Genomic DNA, 22,421 nt, shown 5'->3' on the forward strand with positions numbered 1-22,421 from the left:
TGGCCCCTCAATATTTGGATAGATCATCAGTGCTAGTAAATTTACTCATTCAACAACGATGTTTAAGTGTGATTTCTTACTCAGAGTACTGAAAATTCAAAATGTGTCAACAATGCGTCAACGAGTGTCAACAATGTGACGCAATATCTTATTTCCGTGCTACTGTAAGGTAATCATAATAAATTGGCTACTTGATGTATTTTCACATAATTTAAAACTGCTTAATTTTCCTTGACAAAGTACCAAACTTAAGCAAAATCAGTTTGGCAAAAAAAAACTAATATTTTTAAATTTTCATTACTCAAGAACTGATTATCTTAAGTTCTGATTCTGTTACTATCTCGGATTTTTTCATTTGAAATTGAATAATTTACAATATTAAATAATTGTACATAATGTTTTTGCTCATATTTGCATAAATATTCTTAAGAATTATATTTTACTTGAAATTATTTTGAATAAACGGTTTTTATACTTGATTGCAAAATTTGTTTATTTAATATAGCAGCTTCATAGTTCTAGTAAAATCCCCAGATAATTGCTTTAAAAACTTTAAATTAATTAATAATATTGCAGAAAATTTTTACATTTCACTTCAAATGAAATCTAAAATAATAATTCAAATCACAAGTGGTCAGAAAATATCCATATTACTTATGCTGATATAAATATGCAATTATATAATTCCTTCTACTTCATATTAAAGGAAATGATGGATTAAATTAATAAACAATGACTCATTTTAACGCATGAATAAATTTAATAATTATGCAGAAAATATAAAATTTTCTTTTTAAAAAAAATCTAGAATAATAATTCGCATCAAAAATAACCAGGAATAATTTATATCGATAATTCATGAGAATGCAAATTTGCAATCAAATAATTATATTACATCTACATAATAAACAATGACGTATTTTAATGAACGAATAATTTGAATAGTTTTGCAGAAAATATACAATTCTCGTTCAAAAAGAAATCTAGAATAATAATTCTCAACAAAAAATGACCAGAAATAATTCATATTGATAATTCATGCACAAAAATATGCAATCAAACACTTCTTTCTCGTTGTAACTAAAACAACGATTTGCATTTATAGGAAATGACGCATTTTAACACACGCACCTGCATAAGTTAAAAAATTTCACAGAAAATATAAATATCTCCCTTTAACGGAAATCTAGAACAATAATTCAAGTCATTTAAAAATAATCTATAGTAATAAATTATGCTTATACAAATATCCAATCAAATGATTCTCTTTCCCTCGCAGAAACGGAGCGGTTTAATTTAATGAACAAAGACATATTTTAACGCATTAAAAATTAGAAAAATTTTAAAGAAATAAAAATTCACTTTCTAAATGATATCTAGTATAATAACCGAAACCAGTCAAAAAAAATTTATTGTGATAACTTACAGAAAAATATTCAATCAAATAATTCTCGTTCACTCGCAGTTACTGAAATTACGATTCAAATTAATAAACAAAAGGCATTTTAACGCATGAATAAATTAGATATACATTTATCTTTGAAGGTGGCACATGATTGTTTCTGATTTCTCTCTTTAAGTCAAAGGTCATCTCTTCAAAGTGGAACACAGTCGAGTTAAGGTCCGGTTTCCTGTAGTTTCACAATTCGAAGCCATCACGAATTACTCTCATTCAAGCAAGAGACTTGTTTTAAACAAATTACGAGATTTGGCGAAATCAAAATCGGTTCAGCCAAATGTCATTTAATTTGTGAAATAACGCTTTTCGCCTTTTACTAGATTGTTAAATTCTTTAAAGACCTAAGAGAGAGAAAGTAATTCCTTTCAAATATCAAAGGTAAGAGTTTATTTCAATTGTTTTAAATGCAAATGATTTTCTTGGATAGGAGACATTATTGAAGGCATTTTAATAGCTACTGAGTAATTAAACACTTTCAATTTAGGCGATTTGGTAATTTTTTTAGATTAATTTTTATAGATTCTATAGTTTTGCATCAAAAAATAATTCAATTTTAATTATTTTCAGTTTCATTATACATTAGTTTTAGTCTGCATTCAAGGATTTTGAGAAAACATTAATTATTATTTTTGATATTCAACGTTAATTCCTTCTAAATATAGTTATTAAAAATTAGTTAATAATAGTAAATTTAAAGCGTTACTAATGAATGTAAGTTGAGATATTTCAAAATTTATAACAAGAGACAATTTCATTAGTTATAAGTATAAGCATAATTGTTTAACTTACGAATATTTTATTACTCCTTTGGGAATTTAATTACAGGTCTATTTTTCTAGCTGGAAAGTATATGTAAATTAATTACGAATGTAAATAATCGAATATTTTGACTCACAATACTGAATTTTTTTAAAAGTTAAATCTTAAAATAATTATATATAGTTATGTTATATCGTATATTTCATAAAGATATGCGTGAACAAAGAAATCTAACTTTTGAAACAATATGTGATCGTATATATGTTATGTGAGGATATAAATTTTTGATTCATTGTCTAATATTGAGTAAGGAAATACTAAATATGGAGCAAATTATTACCAAATATGGAGCAAAGAATTTTAATTTTTATTTATAAGCTTTTTTCCAATGAAAATTAATTTTGATAGGAAATATTGTAAAGGGTAATTAGGTATACTGTTCAAACAAACCATATTTACTTTCTAAATTCGTTAAGATGATAAATCTTCTTAATTTTTTTATTCTCTTATAATATTTGAGATTGTAAGCTTTAGGAATTTGATGTCGCGACCTAGGCACATACGCCATACGAAGCTTAAAATTTATAAAGGCGTTTTTAGCTTTTGTTAATAAGTAGCTCTTTCTTTAATACTACACAGTGGAAAAAAATTTGGTGAAGTTACCGTACTGTATGGAAAAGGTACTTCTGTTAAGAAAAAATATACTTCTGATATTTAAAAGCAAAATATATGATATTTAACCCAATCGATTAATCAGTTTTTCGATGATATGAAGCAGTGTACCGGAAATTCTAGTTTTTAAAATTACAGTTCTTACTACGACACATTTAGTTAAAAATATACAACTAAAAAGTAAATTTAATGGAATAAATCCTTTTTATGGCATGCTATTAGGTATCAAGATAAAATTACCAAATTAAGCATCGTTATTATTCAATTATTTTCTTCGTTGTTATAAAAATGAGTTTTGGAGAAATAAATAAATGATTGCGCTAAATATATTGGTATATAATTGCTCAAACTAAAGCACTGACAAATGATATCGGGAACAATATCTTTCTTCCGTTGTTATAACAATGAATTTTAGAGAAATAAATGCAAGTTTATAATAATGAATACATAAAGCGAATATTTTGTTGTCCTTAATAAATATAAGTGTTCTTGGGATACTTTGTAAAAGCATTTTGTAGAAAACTAAAAGTTAAGAAAATATTTCTAAATTATAACTTACTTTAAATACGCTGGTATTTGTTTTGGTAGCTATCTTTCCTTATTCTTTTTAATAGAATTTACCTTGTTACATAAAATTAAGGAATGAACTGCTTTCGTAGTTTTTAAGAATTTATGACATGACTCTTACATCTGTTTTCGACGGATAACTTATTTTCTTTTTCAGCTGTAGCATCACTAAATTCCAATTTATTGTTACATATTTCTTTCTAAAAATTCGTATTTAATGAGTACAAGTAACGTAACCATTTAATCGTAAAATTCAAGTCGACAATTTACAAAATTAAAAATTTTTGTTCATGTTTAAACAGGTTTATTTTAATAAAAGGAAATTAATTCAGTGATGTAGTCGTTGCCTTGCTTACCTAAAATAAATGACTAGTTTAAATGATAGACATTGATTTGTTTTATTTGATAAGATTTATTTACAATCTAAGTTTAAAATTTAGACTAAAAATTTGTCGGCCCATTTCTAAAATTAAATAAAGCAAAATTCTAAATCAACAAAAATATATGCACGCTTTCATAGCATATAACTGAATTTTCCCTATTTTTTAAATATTTAAATTTTGATTGTTCTTTAATTAAGATTATTAAGATTACTAACTAGTTTTTAATAATTTGACTAATAACTGAATACTTAGTTTATATTTTGAATCAAGAATTTCCGACATAAGCAAAAGTCTATGCACGCTATTACAACTGATTACTAAACTTTTAATAATAGTTTTCAGTACGTTATGAATTTTTAAAAATGAATTCCCACAATTAACAGTTTTATTACGATCTTATTTATGGTTGTTTGACTGTTTTGTTTCAATATGGTAAAATAACAATAAAAACATTTATTTAACCATTTTTTCCAAGAAATATCCAACAGTGTATAATTGACAATTATACTAGGTATTTCCCACAATTAACAGTTTTATTACGATCTTATTTGTGGTTGTTGGACTGTTTTGTTTCAATATGGTAAAATAGCAATAAAAACATTTATTTAACCATTTTTCCAAGAAATATCCAACAGTGTATAACTGACAATTATACTAGGTATTTCCCACAATTAACAGTTTTATTACGATCTTATTTATGGTTGTTTGACTGTTTTGTTTCAATATGGTAAAATAACAATAAAAACATTTATTTAACCATTTTTTCCAAGAAATATCCAACAGTGTATAACTGACAATTATACTAGGTTAACTATTAAGTAATTACGAATTAAGTAATAACGAAAATATATTGCATTAATGATTTATATGCGGGGTTAAATTTAAATCTTCAATTTCATGATAAAAACTAATGACGATATGAAATGTGACTTTAGAACTAAAAGCAGATAGTTTAATACTATGTAACTCTGTAATCATTTGCGTTGGCTATTCTACAAATTTCCTCATATTAAATAAATACTGCTTTTAAAAGCTAAAATTCTGTAACACTTCACCAAGAAGAAAAATAAAAATGAATTTTAAATTATTGAATAATCTCTAATAAATAGTTTAGCGCAACAACTTGATATAGACTATATTGCTATAATATATACAACAGTATATACTTTAAACTTTAATGAAATCGAACACAACTTGAAAATCAAAATTTGACACTATAAAAACATTTTCATCAAAACACTAAATCAGATTGGAATTCTTGTCTTATTAAAACTATTTGATGTAGACGCGACCCACTATGTTCTCTATTTATAGCAAAGTTTGTAAGATAAAGTATTTTGCTTTTGCTTTCTTTGAAAAAAAATAAGTTTAAGTTTGATAAAAATATTCCGTACAAAGAAAATTAGTTCATAGTAATTACAAGACTTGTCAGATAGCAAGGTTAATTTGCGTAAAAATAGAATATTTTTATAAATTGGTTAGCCTCTCCATTATTCGAAATACTTTTTTGTTATGCTTTTTTACACTCTTTTTAATCATCTTAAATTTTAAAGAAAACGATACTTGCAGTTTATGGTTCCAGCGTTTGCTATATTATATATTTTAAATTTTTTTTAATTTCATTGCGTTTACAGATTTTAAAATTATGATTTACAGCAAAGATATAATTATATATATATATATATATCCAAACAGAAGATCGGGTTGCAAGTAGGATTGTGGTAGAAACCACTCTCTGAACTGCAATAAAAAATGATATGGCCAAAACAACATAAAAAATTGGACAAAGCACAATAGCCTCTGGTCCGACCAACAAAAGTTTGAAATTTTTGGTTTCAATCGGAACTCTTGGGGAATGAACTGGACAATGATGCCCATAAGCAGATGCCACGAAACTCAGAAGACCTATAGAAGGCTCTTCAAAGTTGCTTCAAAATTGACCAAATGGAGTTTTTACAAAGGATAAGGGATGGCTCCTTGATGAAATTAAACTTTCTCGATAATTCTGTATTGCTGCTGAATTGTTGTTGATCTTGCATTTTATAGAAAATATTAATTTTTTTTCCGCATAAATTAACAATGTTGTTTATTTTGAAACTAAAATTAATAAGTCTAATTTTGGATTGTAAAACCATCACGACCATATTCGTTTTCGTGCCGGATCATCAAGAACACATGTTGCCTACTTGCATTCAACATCGTCATACAGGTCCATCATCCATCATCGTATTGTTTTTATAAGTCAATCAACTCTTGTTTGCATTCATGCCATTTTGAGTTCCAACGATTAAATTACAGACGTGTTTAGACTTATGGCTTTGCCCTAGTTTTGAAGTCTTTTTAATTCTATTTTTAGCATGATGGTGCAGACTCCATGCTGCGCATACAGTCTAAACCTTCTTTGATGCAAAACATCTTTAACAGTCTCTATGGCCACTATGTTCTCATGACTTTTGAGCTATTGAAAAAGTGTAGTTAATGGTTTTTGAGTGTCTGGCACGCCTCCACTCACCAAATATTACTATCAACGAACTACAGAATAGTTTTGAAGCTGTATTGACTGAAATCCCGGCAAATGTAATGCAATCTCGGTTTGATCCTTTGTCCATGCAGATTAATGTAGTTATTTTGCCCAGGGGTGGCAAATTTTGTTACTGATTTATTTTTCTGCAAATTTAATCATTTGCGCTTTCCAATAAAAGGTACTTGTCCAATTAGTACCCATATTCTTTTGAAATATGAAACAGTTTTCTTTTAAAATGGGAAACAATTCCAAGCCACTTATTCTATCCATATTCTTTTAAAATATGAAACAGTTTTCTTTTAAAACAGGAAACAATTCCAAGCCACTTATTGCATTATTTTGCTCAGTTCCAGAATAAAAGATACCAAGCCCATAGGTCAAACATTCCCATATAGCCTTATACGCAGTATTAAATTACTTATCTTTATCCAAATCCTTAATAAAAAACTTTTTTTCTTGAAAATAGTGATACAATTTTCATAATACAAAGTCTTTAGTAAACCTGATTAAGAATTCCGGATTTGATCTAGTCATGACTTCTATTGAATAAATTGGTAAAAATTAACTAAAATGGAGGGGTTTTTAAGATATTATTATCCTAGATATACTTTATGATCCTTTTTTCTAAAATATCTTATTATTTTACACTCTTAAAAATTGAAGCTGGAACTATTCTTAATTGTTTGTGAAGAGAGAAATTTAATTGATTTATTTTAAGAAATAAGTATAGGAAAATTCAGGATCTGAAAAACTAAATTCTATCCATCTCTGCCATTAATTTCAATAAAAGAATAATTCCCTCAAGTACTTCGGAAAAGATTTTCCGCTTTGAAGAGAAAGTATAATAACGAGATCAGAGTGTGAAGATGATCCATTCAAGCAAAATTTTCAGAATCACACTTTCCACTATACGCAATGCAACTATTTCGGAAATTTGCTTCCATCTTTCGGCGAAGAAATGATTCTAAAAATAAAAACGTTTTATTTTCTTCATGGTAAGTAGCAAATCTCTTTTTATCGTCTTTCACGTTCCATCCAACCTTTGATAAATCCAGAATAAAGTAAAATAAAAAGATTATTTTTCCTTTTGTTACGAAACAATTCTCTTTTCGATCTCACTAAAGACAGCTGAAAATAACTTTCCGAATCCATTAATGATTTCCTACCTTTCTATAGAAAAGGAAAGTCTGAATGACAGCTTTCAAGTTTGCACATTGGGGTATTGATCAAAAATGCATATTTTCCTCTCCTGTTTCTAATTGGAATATTGTCCCAACCATATTATAAAACAGTTATTTCTCTTATTCCTTTTACTGCTTCCTATTCTTTTTACTGATATCAAAAAAAGAAGGTAAAATAATCGAAATATTTCAGTTTTTCAGTTGGTTTTCCATAGGACCATTTTTTCGAGTAATGTTAGGTTAAAGCATTTCTAGGATTGAGATTCATTAATAAAGAAATTTATATAATGTATCACCTAAAATTAATTTGATTTTAGCTCCACTTTTTAGTAGGAAGGTGAGATGGGATTTTTCAAAATTTTACCTATAGCAGAAAAATTTGATAAACTTGAATTTATGTGCTTGTAAATCACCGAATATATAAATTCTGTGTTTATAAATACAAATAAGTTATAAATGATGAAATGAACGAAAGCATAAGAGAAAATAGCTCCCCTTCATCAGCCTCCCTTCTTCGCCACACGTAACCTTTAATGTTATCCACATTAATTTTAAAAAAATGCTCTCTTTATTGCTTTTTTTAAAATTTATATGTTGAAGCTAGCAACAGTTGGCCACCCAAATCATAGGTGGAAAAATAGCCTCTTATCGACTTTTAAAAATTGATGAATTTGATGGGAAATATACTTCCCTTTCCATTATAAATGGCTAAAGAAGACTTTAAGATTCTTCTTCAGGAATTCTTTTCTTATATGGTGTAGTGATTTTCTGTAAATATGCTTTTTTTGGTTTCAAATTAAAGAAAAGATATTTTTTCATATTGGAATAAGGCTAAACAACGTCAACAAGGCACAAATAAAATTAAAAAACTAGCCACCTACTATAGTTTTGGTTCTATAACTAAGAACTTTCCTCAGTGTCAAAACCCAGAATGAGAGAAGAACAATTACAATCAAGTTGGATAGAGGAGAAGAAAGTAGTATAATCAATAATTAAACAAACAAAGAAAGAAAGCCCTCCAATTCTTCTTCATCAAAACTTAAACGAATATCCAATGAAGATAAGGTACATTATGTGCTATCAATGAATTTAACAAAACAGCGTGAATAAAGCGCAAATATGAGTACAAAAAAAAGCATACTATAGTTTCGGTTCTGCGAACAAATATTTTCCTTCGTTTCGAAACACAGATCGGCCCAAAGAAAGCACGTTGTAATAAAGAAAAAAGGAGTTTGACCAGTGGGGAAAGAGGAACAAGCTTGAGCAAGGAAGAAAACAAAAAGTATGAAGATAAGAAACAGGTGTGATGGCGTAAGGAGAGAAACCAGATAATCAGGATCAAAAATAAAACAAATTTCCTAAGACTGGAAAGGAATGATGTAGTAGAAAAATCATCAAATTATGAAATTTTCGAAATATGAAATGATTCTCAGAAATAAAGGTCAGTGACTGAAGTGCAATGGTGAATGATTCGTAACAGTTTATTCACAACTGTTGAGTTTCTCCCATCTCTTGTCAGCGATTATAAAAATGAGGCAAAATGTCACAAATGTATGAAGAAAAACAGCAGAGTTTTGAAAATAAAACGTGATTAAAATTGCATAATTAATTAGTAATAATAAAAAGTATATTTTGGAGATTTCTTACTTTTTTTAAATTCTTACATGTTAATCTGCTTCTTGTAAATACTAAAAAGTCATAATTTTAAATTTCAGAAATTTTAGTGTTGATTCCTTTGAATTTTAATAATTTGCAAAGTTCACTCACACTTCTTCAAAATTCTTAACTACAAGCTAAAGTGTGAGTAATGTTAAATTTTTTCGCTCTTTGTGTTTAATATATTCGAAGTAATTTGCTTGAAATTAAAAATTTATTAATAATCGGTATTATTGGTAGATTATTAGTTTTTCCGCTTAAATTACATCAACAAAATCGATTGCAACATCGAATATATAAATTAAAAATATGCTTATGAAATAAATATTATAATAAATTTGGTCTAGCAATACTAAATAAGTATAATTATTTGTTTTTACTACTATTTTGCATTATTTTATTACGTGTCTTATTGTGAGAATTAAAAAACAAAATTTCCCAGTTTTACCCGGGGAAAAAAATTCTGTTAAAATTATTCTGCTATATGGAAATGAAATTTGAGGTAAAAAAGAAAATAAACCTAATTCTGATATTAAAAACCAAAATATACGGTATTTAAACCATTTATTTGGTAATTTTCAGCTCATAAAGTAGCAGTCAATTGGAAATTATGGTTTTCAAATTATACGTCATATTGCCACACATTTAGTAAAAAATACTAGACTGAAAAGTAAATTTAACCAAATGAATGGTTTCTATGCCATGATCAAGTCATCACAATGAAATCACCAAATTTTACTTTCACCAAATTTTATCAGATATTATTAAATCATATTTTATTGCTAATTTTACAAAAATCATTACCGAAGTGCTTCGGTAAAGTACTTCTTTGTGTCCCCATAGAGCCAGAAACATTGTAAGCTCTACCACATTCTGGTAATTTTGACCAGACTTTTTTCTCATTACAAATTAAGTCTTACAACTTGATGAATTTTCAACAAAATTTAAAACAAATATAAGTAAGAGCTCTACTGAGATTTTTCATGTAAAGTAAAAACTTACAAGTTTTGGTTTTAAAAATTTGACATAAATTTATTAAAAATAAGGAATAATAAAAAATATGTTTTTTTTTAAAAAAAATTAAGTAATGCAAAGCAAATAATTTTCAAATATTTTTGTGAAAGGGTTTCAGAGCTTGTAAGAAAAATGCTTAGATTATAATTTTCTCTATATGAAAAGGTTTTTTGGTCCATCAAATAAACAATCTTCTTTATGAATGTGAATGTTGTTTGAAAAGCAAGTACATGAAATTTTAACTGGTATTGTATATTTATTTACAAATAATTGTAAGAACCTTAATTTAAAAATATTTTTATGCTAATATATCAATCAATATGTGTGCATATTACTTAAGGATAATAATAAATTATTTTTCAGAAAGCTATAAACTTTTTTTTTGTTGAAAAAATACAAAAATATAATATCTAAGTATATTAAGACTCTCAACAAAAGAATAAATTAAAATGCTTTAAATGATCATCAATCTATCATCTCGCTTCGCATCTATTGTCTAATCACGTGTAGTTTCAAGGCGCGTGACTTCAATTTATTTTTTACAAGTATTTTATATTTTTCTCATTTAAATTTTAAAGGGATGCTATTTGTATTCAGTAATTGAGTTTAGTCATTATTATCGATTTTACTTCGGAATCCTTGCATTTTATAATTGGTATTTTTCAAATAAATGAAAAATGGTAGCAACTTTCATTTATGATAGTCCAAGCCTATTTTATCTTTAAGCACTTATAGTCGATTTTCCCATTGATTAACAGAAAATAAAAAAGCAGAATATTTCAAAAAGATGTCATTTTCATTTGCCTAAAATATGCAAACATAGAAATATATCAAATATAAATATTGGAAACCTAACAAAATATTCATTATCTTAACAGATATACAGTTTTAAATATTGATTGTTGATTGTAATTTTTTTTCTTTTGTTAAGAGTTGGCGAAGCTTAATTTTTTACTAAAAGTAAACATAAAAATAGGTGTAAATATTCATATACTGCTGTCATTTTCAATTAATAGATATTTGATAGTATGATAATCTATCGAGATTAAAATAAAATCATTGATACAATATTATTTTTTTCGAAAGTATATAATTTAATTATACTTTTAAAAATTAAATAAATCCCATGGTAGTAACTTCTTTCAAACCTTTTAGTTCTAATAGTCAGAAAATCAATTGATTAATAAATAAAGCTAGAGGAAAAATGTCCGGGCAAAATTATTATTTTCGATAATTAAGTTTATATTTGGTCGCTTTAGTATTTTAATCATCTTACCGTTAACCTCGGATCTTTACTATTTTAAATTGTTGGTTTTCTTGTAATAAAAACCGGTTTCCAATATTATTAATTGAAAAAAGTTTCATAATTAAGGAAATTCTGTAATGTTACCCAAGGTCCTACAACTTGAAATAAAGAGCGATAAACAATAAAAAGTTTTTGCGATTAACTATTTTTAATGCAATCCGATATGGTAAATTTCTTCTTCATTGGAAATATAAATTATAATGAAGGAAAATTGACTTTACTTGTTAAGGTTTGTTTGAACTAAAGTTCTTTTAGTTTTTTCTATAGAAATTAATGTTTTCTCACAAAGATTTTAATGCTGAATTTATTATTGTTTCTCTCGCAAGTATGGAAGATTATTTTTAAATAATAATAATATCTAATTTTTGTCCACTTATTGACAAACTGAAATTTCTCACGTTTGGATATTATTTTTTGTTTAAAAAAAACTTTAACTTGTATATCTTGGATTTTTGTGGAATCCTGGAGATTTTAATTATTTTTAATATTTTTAAATATTTTTTTACAATAAATTACGTAAAGTAAATGGAAAAAAAGGGAAGAAATCCTGAATTATAGATTTCATCGGATTTTCACGTACTAGGACTCAAAGTTAATGGTTTACAAGATAACCTCCAATATGCTAATTAATTAGTGCAGACAATTGGTGCATTGCTAATTATTAGTGCATTGCTTTTTTTAACTTATGAAATAAGACACAAAAACGAATTTTTTCTGTGCTGCATACGATTTAATGGCAGATTTTGATATCCTACCCTCAAAATATAGAGGGTCACAGTTCCATGAAAAAAAAGAGAGCTATCCTTAGTTTGGACCCTTTAATGTTGCGCTTACTTTTTGTGCATTTCACCATGTCTCGAGATTCTTATTTTATGCAAATCAAAGAAGTTTTGCTCACAATTATAAACTTCGCTTATAAATTTAGTTTATTATTAAATTCCTTCATTAAGAGGGAATAAGGAATCCAAATCCATAAAAAAATGTGTGCTCAGAAAAGTTTTTCTGCCTGATTTCGTAACCTAAAATATCGTCTACACCAATTATTTACCAGAAGTCACCCCATCTAACCATTAAGATTGAGTCCTAATACGTGAAAATTCGATATGTAGATCAAAAGTTACTGAAAGTGTTTTGTTTATTTATTTACTTTTTTTTGCGTACTGTACAGATTTTAGATGCTTAAAAGCATACAATTTTACTATCTATATTAAATTGTTTTCCCAAGAATAACTCATTACATAGAAACAAATAACGCTGAAAATAAGTCTACTGGCTTTTTGCTTGTCATTTTTAAAAAAAAATAAATTTCAACGCTATATCGATTTCCTGAGATGTTCATATTATATTAAAACGACACTGGATAGCGTGATCTCATGCCATTGCCTTGGATCTAAAATTTGCTCAATAATTCAATAGTCAAAAGAGTAACTATTATGATCAATATACAACAAAAACACGTAAAATGTCTGTTCTCATGATTGGATATGACTCATAAATATATATTATTGCCCCTTTCCTGTTGCATGTTAAAGTGTTAAGTAAAATTACCATAAAAAATCGATTACACTGAAGAAAATATAAGTAGAAATTTCTTATTGTCTAAGTTTGAACAACATGAGTAGAGTCATGGAATAATAAAGTGGATAAACCAAATTAAAATGTTTTGATTAGAGAAGCAGCATAAAAGTTATAGGGCAAAATTAAGGGTAAACATGGGCAAAAGCACTGTAAAATATTCCGGATAAAATTACAGGATAAAGTACCGGTGCTCATCCATAAAATCAATTTTACCGTAAAATTCACTTTTACCGAAAATTTTAAACCGTAATTTTTGCAGTGATATTTATTTCATTAGAATGAACAAGTGATTTTACGATAATTATTAGTGTAAGAAATTACGGCATATCAGAATTTTTGTTTCGTAACATGTTCCCGTAAATATGGATTTTACCGAAAAAAGTACCGGGTCCCTTAGTGCTTGTATTTTTTTTTCACCGTAATTTGATGTTAAATTTTTCAGGGCAAGAGGAACTAAATATAGTAAACGGCCAGTCGTCATCCGATTGTTACTTTTTCTTCAAAAATACAAAACATGTGCATTTTATAGATAATTTTTCATAGATAATTTTTTTAAAAAATAAATATGAAATTATTATGGATATTTTATAACATTCAAAAACTAAAATTTCACACTAGTTTCTTAAAATTTTTATTCAATTTCGAACCTTGTAATTTTTACCGCGTGTTGAGAAATGTTTCAAAAGAAATGCCTTACATTTTTAATATCAGCATTGCTTTTTTTAAACAGTCTAAAATTTCCGATTTGGAAATGAGGCAGTCACATTTTTTAAAAAAGGTTATTTTTAAAAATGCTACAACTGGCAGCTAGCCAGTATCAAAATTTTCTAATTTTGCCCTATGATAAAATGTGTATGAAAATTTGCACTTACTTTATTTAACATATATTTGCTTTTGAAACAATAGAAACACTCCAAAATGCGAATGTAAAGAACAGTATTAATATTGCTATTTTAACTATAAATATTGAAAATCAATATCAAATTAAAGTAGGGTAAGATATCAGCCTTGATACCATCATACAACTTGTATTGCCATTTTGAAGCTTCTAAATAAATTTTTTCTAGCAGAGATTCCAACAAACAAAAGAGACTTAATAACATTATCTTTTATTATTTGAAATCAATTAAATAGCCAAATAAAAATGTAAGATCATGGTACAATGTATTCGTTCATCACAAGAGATTTGCAGACAGAAGAAAGTGATGTTTGCATAAAAATAAAAAGAAGCTGAAATTCAAATAAAGCAAAAAATAGAATTATGATACTATCAATACATATGAACTATAAAACTTTTGAGTTTAGGATTGAGACTTATACGGAATGAGGCATGCATCTTGCGACAAATGCCTATTGTTGCTAGTCGCCACTGTTTTCCGCATAGATTTATTGCTCTTAACAATACTTAATGACAATAATATATTTATATACCTATAAAAATTTTATATTTCAACATAATAAATACTTTGTTAGAATTAGTAATGTAATTATTAACATACAGAAGGTCATTAAATTATATGACGCAGTTATTAAATAGTATAAAGATTGTTAGGTAATATTATAAACTAATACGAAAACTCTCTAATTTTAGGTGCATTCATGTTTTTTTTAGACGACATAAAGAAAAATTTTTGAAAGTGATTATTTTAGTTAGTAATATCACATTTTAAAAGGTCAAAATTAACTGTTAACAATTTCATTTCGCTCACCTTCAATAAATAATTATTCTTGAGGGTAATTTTTGCTTATTACCAGGAAATTAAAATTTCCTTAGAATTTAATTTCGGAATGCATAATTTGAGTTATGAAGGAAACAGACAATTTTAAAGCTACGATCTTTTACAATTTATGAAGCACAATTATCCAGTTTCATAATCTTAGTTTATTTTGCTTACTATAACTATTTCATTCAGTACGAGAGAGTTTTATAGGTTGGTACTAGCGTGTTACAAGTAACGAAACTACTTTAATAAATACTTTTGCCTTAGTTTCTAGTGTGATGGGTTTCTTTTCGAAAAAAAGTAGTTTAGTGAGTAATGCGATACAAAAAGGAAAAAAATAGGAAAAAAATCAGTTTGTAGTGATTCGATGCAACAATTTTTACATTACAACATTATCTTAATAATAGAACAAGGTGCGAAATACAACTAATTTTTCGAATCTAATTGGTGCAAACCTTACGCGAGTCCATCAACGGACACAATGAAAATGTTCCCAATGTACTTAATTTCGGTTTTTCTCAGTGAACTTAAACTTTAAACATTCATTAAAATCATAAATGTTTGATAATTGTCTATCATTTCGAGAAATAAATATTCGCTATAAAGAAAGGAATAAAAATGCAGGCTGAACGAAAATATTTTTCTTGCAATATTCTCCATTTTTGTCAATTTTGAACATGAGAGTAAATTGAATTCCACAACGAAGTGCTCTCCTAAAAGTAGTTAAGTAGTAATATATTTCGAAAAGCAGTTTGCAATCACTATATTAAGAAATAGTTGCAGTAATAGTACATTTCTAATAAAGAAGTTGTAGTACTAACTTCTAAAATTATAGATTTTACTGACCACTGGTTGTGCCTCGGACAAATCTAATTATTTACGCCACAGGAAATTTTACATTCAGTATGAGTAGTTGATACCCGCAACAAAAGATATTGTCTGCTATGTGGTGACCAATTTAGGTGTTACAAGAATGTGTAGAAGAACATTTTTTAATTTTATATTTACTGAATAGTTTTTCAATCCATTTTATTAGAAAATGAAAAGCGACAATCTTTGCATTTGAAAACATAACTTAGGAAGATACGTAACAAATTATCATTTTTAGATAAAATATCTTTTTTTTTTTGAAGAAAACTATTTTTGTTAGGCCTAATAAAATCAAAAAGGGTATGCTTCTTGTACCGAAGACCCATTCCGAGTATGCGCAACAGGTCCAGTGAGCAAAAATCTATTTCTCTGTGGGCTATGCCGTTCACAATGCGTAACAGTTTTTATGTTCCTAGAAAAGCTATATATTTTTTTAAATACTTCAATTAATTTTTTTATTTCTTTTTGGTATTGCGTTTACGATTACCTTGATTTTTTCAAGCTTTTGCAAGCTTGCAAGCAAAATGAAAAGTAAGTTTTGATTGTATAAATATCCAGATTCAATCAACTAACAAACTTAAAAGAAATAATGGAAAATAATTGTTATCCAGGAAGTAACATCCAATATTTCAAGGTACAACCTATGGTAGTCTTAGGTACAACACTAAATTGTATCTTGGACCTACTTTTCTCACTTAGAAAAGATTTACGAAATGTATAACAAAATCCATTCATAAAAAAATTACATTAATAGACAAAAGCATTTATACACATTAATAAACAAGCGTATTTATACTACATTGAGAAACAAAAAATTATACTGCATTAATAGATAAACGCATTACCATGAAATTTCGAAATCATATTAATTATTTTCTTGGACTAAAATATTAATAGAATAATAATAAGTTAATAGTTAATAAAATTAGTAATTAATAAATTTACTAATTACTCAAATTAATAATAATTTAATAAATTGTATAAAAATAATAAATAATAATGTCATTTTTTAAAATTATGATAATTATAATTATAAATATTAAAATAATATTTAATTAATTAATAATTTAGTATTAGCTAATTAAATAATAACAAAAATTAACTATTATATTTTGCATAAAAAATAATGATTTAAAATTAGTTCAAGATCTTACATTCCTCCCTAATTATTAAAATATTAATTATTTAAATCATTATTTATTATTAAAATAACGACCTATGCTTAATCCGATGGATTATTTATAAACGAGTTAAGGAAGTACATTTGCGTCTTAGTTGCAAAGAACGAACTAACTCATTAAAAAAAAGACTGATAAAATTGTAGCATTATTTCCTTAAACTCTTTTCGACAATCATTAATATAAAGCACGAAATAAGTCAAAGAATGTATCATTTGTAAATAAAATCTATAAATCAATTGCCTGACAACACAAATAAAATTGGTCCTATGAAAAGGTAGAAAACCATTTTCAAACAATCAAAGCTAAGCAGTGTACCAGTCTTTGATGAAAAATATTGCAGGCTTGATCCAGATAGATAGCATGATGGTTGTAACTGGGAAAATTAATTTTAAATGTTCCGCAACAATAAAATTGGATTCTTTAAAAATTTATTGCATCAGAGTGCTTCAAAATCTGACTTGTCCAAAACGCTCGTATATCTCAGTTAAAAGCTAATAAATAAAAAAATTGTTAAATATTGAACCTAAATACTGTTTCCAAAAATTTTTTTAGTCTTATACGAGACACTGCATTAATATTTTTCTTCAATTCATTGATAAATTTTGTATTAAGTCTATAGTAATAGCATTTTATGAAACAGATAAAAAGAAATAAAGTAAACAATATGGCAATTACAAAAAGGTAGTTGATTTTATAATCATATTTAAATTCTTGTTATTATCCATGTCTCAATTTACAATTCCAAAACTATTATTTAAAAAAAGTATTTACTTCACGCTTTCCTAAAACGATAGGGAATATTTAGATAAATTATGATATCATTTAAAATTGTTTTTTGTATTTTAATTTAACTTGATTACTTAAAAAAATATAGGCTCTAGTATCACAGAAGTTAAATTTAAAACTGTTTCCGATGTATATCGTGCTTTAATTCGCATTATTTGTAGTATATTCTGCCCAGACAATTCTTGTACACCTATCTGAAATATTTTTAACTGTAAAAGAATCCTGGATAATATATTGCTGGAATGAATGATTTTCGTAAAAAGTTAATCGCTCAGAAGAATTTGCATTTTGAAGAGTACTATCATCGTGTTGGAATATGGAGTCTACTTCACTCCAATGCCAGAAGATATTAGAAAACATGGTTCTATTAATTTTTGATATTCTAAAGATGCATTGAATTTAAAGATAAACTAATTTTAAATCACCACATTCTTCTCAAAAGAAGCCTAAACTGTCAAAGAACAACCTTCCTGTCAGGATACGGTGAAAGAAGTCAATTATTTACAATATATCTCAGTAATGGTAATCAGTACAAAATTAAACAGCTTTACATAAAATATGTTCGAGAATTTATTCAAGAGAATTAATTAACACCATCTGTTTTAAAGAAAAGGATAAAAACCAATAGATCAATGGACTGATTTTAATCCAAAATATTAGAATCAACATAAGTTTGAATTTATATATTTAACAATTTTAATTGCACTATATAAATAATTATTTGATCTTTTTTTAAATTTTACGTATGTCATAATTTAACCGAGTAAATTTACTAAGTATCAGAAATAATGAGAATTGTAACGACCATATTCTCTCGTGTTCAATCCAAAATAACAAATTTTTAAATAAAAGTAAAATATGTAGCAAAATATACAAAACAAGCAAAACATTTTGTTGATTGAAAATTTACTTACACAAAGAGCCTTGCACAAATAAATCTAAACTAATTATGCTTGTTTTTAAAACAAAAGTTAATAGTAATTGGAATAAGTTATTCAAATTGGAAGAAATGGAGGCATTATACAAAATTATTAAATATTCATGACAAATTATTTATTGTTGAAACACTATGCAGTGATCATTCAATTAATAATTAATAAAATAAATTTATCTATTCTTATTCGGCAACAGGTATACAAATCAAAAATAAGTTGATGATGTTTTCATAAATTTAATTATCCGCAATGACTTTTCGATAAATTCATCACACTGTTATTATACGTTATTATCTAAATCTGTTGAATTTAAATTTTAATAATGAAAATAATAGTATAAAAATGGTGTTTTATTTCAATCCAGTTTTTTAGACTTTAAAACAATATACCATAACAATATTATGCAAAAGTTATATGTAGATAATACTAAATTAAATTGTATTGAAAATCTTAAAAACGAAAAACCAAATTGAAAAAGTAAAGATACAAACTGTACTGAATATAGTATTTTCAACTGCAATTTTTATGCCTATATTATTTTTTATAGTCTTTTAAACGAGTTTTTTCAATTTTATGCATTTATTTACATTTTCCGTAATTTTATACATATTGTATTTTAGTAATAAAATTTTAATGATTTTTAATTTATTTTAAAAATTTTTCTTCAATCAAAATAAGACATAAATTTTTAAGTTTTTTTTATTTGATTCATAAATATGACAAAAAAATCTAAAGGTCCTTTCGGCTATTTATTGCTTAAAAATTTGATGTATTCATAGTTTTGATTTAAATGGAAATATAAATATCTCTACTACAATGTAAAAGTTGATAAAAATTATCACTGCTTCGAAAACCGACATAAATATATCATATATTTCTTAAGCATCAAAAGCCTACCTGTTGATGCTAGAATATAACATAAGAGAAATTAATAGATAACATTCAGAAACAAAGTAAGCAAAAGAAAAAAAATGAGAGACTCGCCTTATCCTTTCCTGATAACTTACTTACCTATCAACATTTCAACGTGTGGCAAAATTCCCGATCAACATCGAATAAGACTGTAAAAAAATGAAACATTTCTTACCTTCAGATTATCGGATAAGGCGAGTCACGGATTTATCCTAAAAACAGAAACAAAAAATGAGATAAAAAGTTACGTAATAAATGGCATTCTGTTGTGTTGCAGACCTGGACAACATCGTGTGCTGGTGTCATCGAGAAGCTGGTTGCATGCAGCAATGATGTGTGAGCGAAGTGTGGGGCCCTGCAGCTCTGCCGTCTTCTCTGTTGTGCTTCTCATGCTCTGGGTAACCATGGTTACAGGTAGGGATGTCATCCTCTTTCCACCTTCCTCCGATTCCAACTTCCCTCAGAACTCTGCCTGATAACTCTGCACATTCTTTATACGCTATATAAATAATGGAATAACAATCAGAAGAAGGATAAGAAAGTCCTCTTATCTTCTGCACCGGCGATTATTTTCTAAAAGAAAAAAAAAATTGGGGATTTGTGTGAATCCCATATGCGTTTCCCTTAAAGCTCTTAATGGGAGGAACATGAAGGAAGTTGATTCCAAAGTAGCACTTAAGACCTGTGGCCATGCTATGAATAAGTAATGAGGAGCTTTAATGCTTCCAAATTTTTCTTAGATTGAGACAGTGTAGATTTACATTTGGGATCAGATGGTTTGAAATCCTTTCGACTTTTATGAGGTGTCAAAAGGGTATATTCGAAATTGTTATTATCATGCTTAATTTGAAGGGCGAAATATTTTTACTTCATTTTGTTAAGCAGTGCTTCATGCACAACTTGTTGATACCAACATATCAACAAGTTATATGTGAATTTTATTATTATATTCTATTTATTTTTTGTTATCTTCAAATAATATTTTAAGTTTAGGACAGTTATCTACTTTACATGCTCCCAAGGTTCTATTTTAGTTTTTATCCTAGTTTAATTTTCTAAGTGAATAATGAGCAAAGGTTTTCTCAGTCGTGCTAATTGAAATGTGTTCTGTTAAAAACATCGAATCAAAATCCATTTTTATGTATAATAAATTTTTACTGGAGCATGTTACGGAAAAAAACATCTGATAAACCGTACTTTTTACAGTAATAATTGCAGCAAAATTACTGAATCATTTTAATAATATAAATGTCACTGTAAAAATTAGCATATAATATTTTACAGTAAAAAGGATTTCACTGATGATACACTCCAAGTGCCGGTACTTCATACCGGAATTTGATCCGGAAATTTTACAGTGTGAGCATAAAAAAACAAAAGTTTGTGGCCAATTTTTGAGACACAACTAAGGGGGAAAGGTGATTATTTAAAGTATTAATAAACTTTAAAGAAAATATGCTAGGTAGATATAAATCCGTAGTGGAATGAAACACGATTATTATTTCGTTTTGCTCATTGATAATAGTTGTGGAAAAAAATTAAAATATGAACATAGAAACTGAAAGTTAGGGACAAATGTATTTTTTCAAGTTTGAAGAAAAAGGTGACTATATACAGACAATATTCTGATGTATATTTTTTTATTTATGATGTAAATGAGATTAAGCTAAAGTCAGTAGGACTAATAATTTGGTAAAAAATTGTGAATAAAGTTATTACATAACGTTCTAGTATACTGTGAGAATTTTTATTCCAAAATTATGATAAAATAAACGGCAGCAGTCTGCTCAACCAATTAACTGTAAAGTTTTCGGTATGAAGAACATTTTTAACTTTACGGTTATGAAACCGTTTACAGCTTGTGTGATTAAAAAAAAAGCATGGGCATAGAACTATATGGTTTCGTAACCATTTACAACTAGCATAGTCTCAATACCGTCAAAAAGAAATTTAACTTAACATCTGAGATAGTTTAGCAGCTTTATGGTGCTGCCATCTACGCGTGAATGATGTGTAGGTAATAGACATTGGAGAGAGCAGAACACAAATTGGATTGCGCAAGACACTGAAAACTCTTCATGAGTTGAAGCGAATTGAGGAAATATTGTGGTGTCAACGCTGGGACTTGAACCCCTGTTCTGTCATTCATGAAACTTACAAATTAGCCCTCGCGGTTACAGTATGTACATAGCTGCAAGGAACTATGTGGCTTCATTAGGTTGACTTAGTTGGTGCGATAGTTCTGATTGTTTAACCGTATTAGGTGAAAGCAGTTAATAAATGGTTTTCTCACAGTTAACAGTTTGAATACAATCTTATTTATGGTATGCTGTGTTGTTTAAATATGGAAAAATAACAATTAAATAAATTGTTACTTAAAGATTTTTTTCGAGAAATTTCTTACAGTGCACTTTGGGTGTACCATCCATAAAATCCATATCACCGTAAAATCCATTTTTACGGTACCGTAATTTTTACAGCAATATTTATTTAATTAGAGTAATTCAGTGATTTTACGGCAATTATTACTGTAAAAAGTATGATATATTGTATTTTTTGTTCCGCAACATGTTCCGGTAAAAATAGATTGTGCGGTAAAAAGTACCGGTACTCATTTTACCGTAGTTTGGCTCCAAAATTTTTACTGTAAATAATGTTTTAAAATACTATAAGCTTACAAGACTCGGAAGGGAGAATATAAATACTCTGTGATGCACTACGTACACGTTACGCACCACATGAGTCCAAAGTTTTGGTGATTATATGTACATAGTTCTAGAAGGATGAAATTCAGCTATTGAGAGTTGAAGGATTAAATAAGCAGATGGATTTAGAATTAGTAACTCCTGATATGCTTTTAGGGAATAACATAAAACAGTATTTGTAACTCGTCACTCCATGGTTTCTATGGTTGAGT

The 22,421-nt window shown here is 27.2% G+C and overlaps 1 protein-coding gene across 2 annotated transcripts in view; it reads left to right on the forward strand.

Moving 5' to 3' along the window:
- The window catches only part of LOC107448937 (U-scoloptoxin(19)-Tl1a), a 60,634-nt gene that overhangs the window by 20,144 nt on the left and 18,069 nt on the right, over positions 1–22,421 (forward strand). The window contains exons 1-2 of one of the 2 annotated variants that reach the window (XM_016064310.5): positions 1,598–1,837; positions 19,782–19,918. In XM_016064310.5, coding sequence (XP_015919796.1) covers positions 19,834–19,918 — 85 coding nt within the window. In that variant the 5' untranslated portion in view covers positions 1,598–1,837; positions 19,782–19,833. Of the gene's footprint in view, positions 1–1,597; positions 1,838–19,781; positions 19,919–22,421 lie in introns of those variants that run through there. The other variant, XM_016064309.5, reaches the window with a different exon arrangement.

This window comes from Parasteatoda tepidariorum, chromosome 11 (genome assembly GCF_982258835.1).
Source record: "Parasteatoda tepidariorum strain Cologne lab strain chromosome 11, Ptep-v5.0, whole genome shotgun sequence".
Classification (NCBI taxonomy): domain Eukaryota; kingdom Metazoa; phylum Arthropoda; class Arachnida; order Araneae; family Theridiidae; genus Parasteatoda; species Parasteatoda tepidariorum.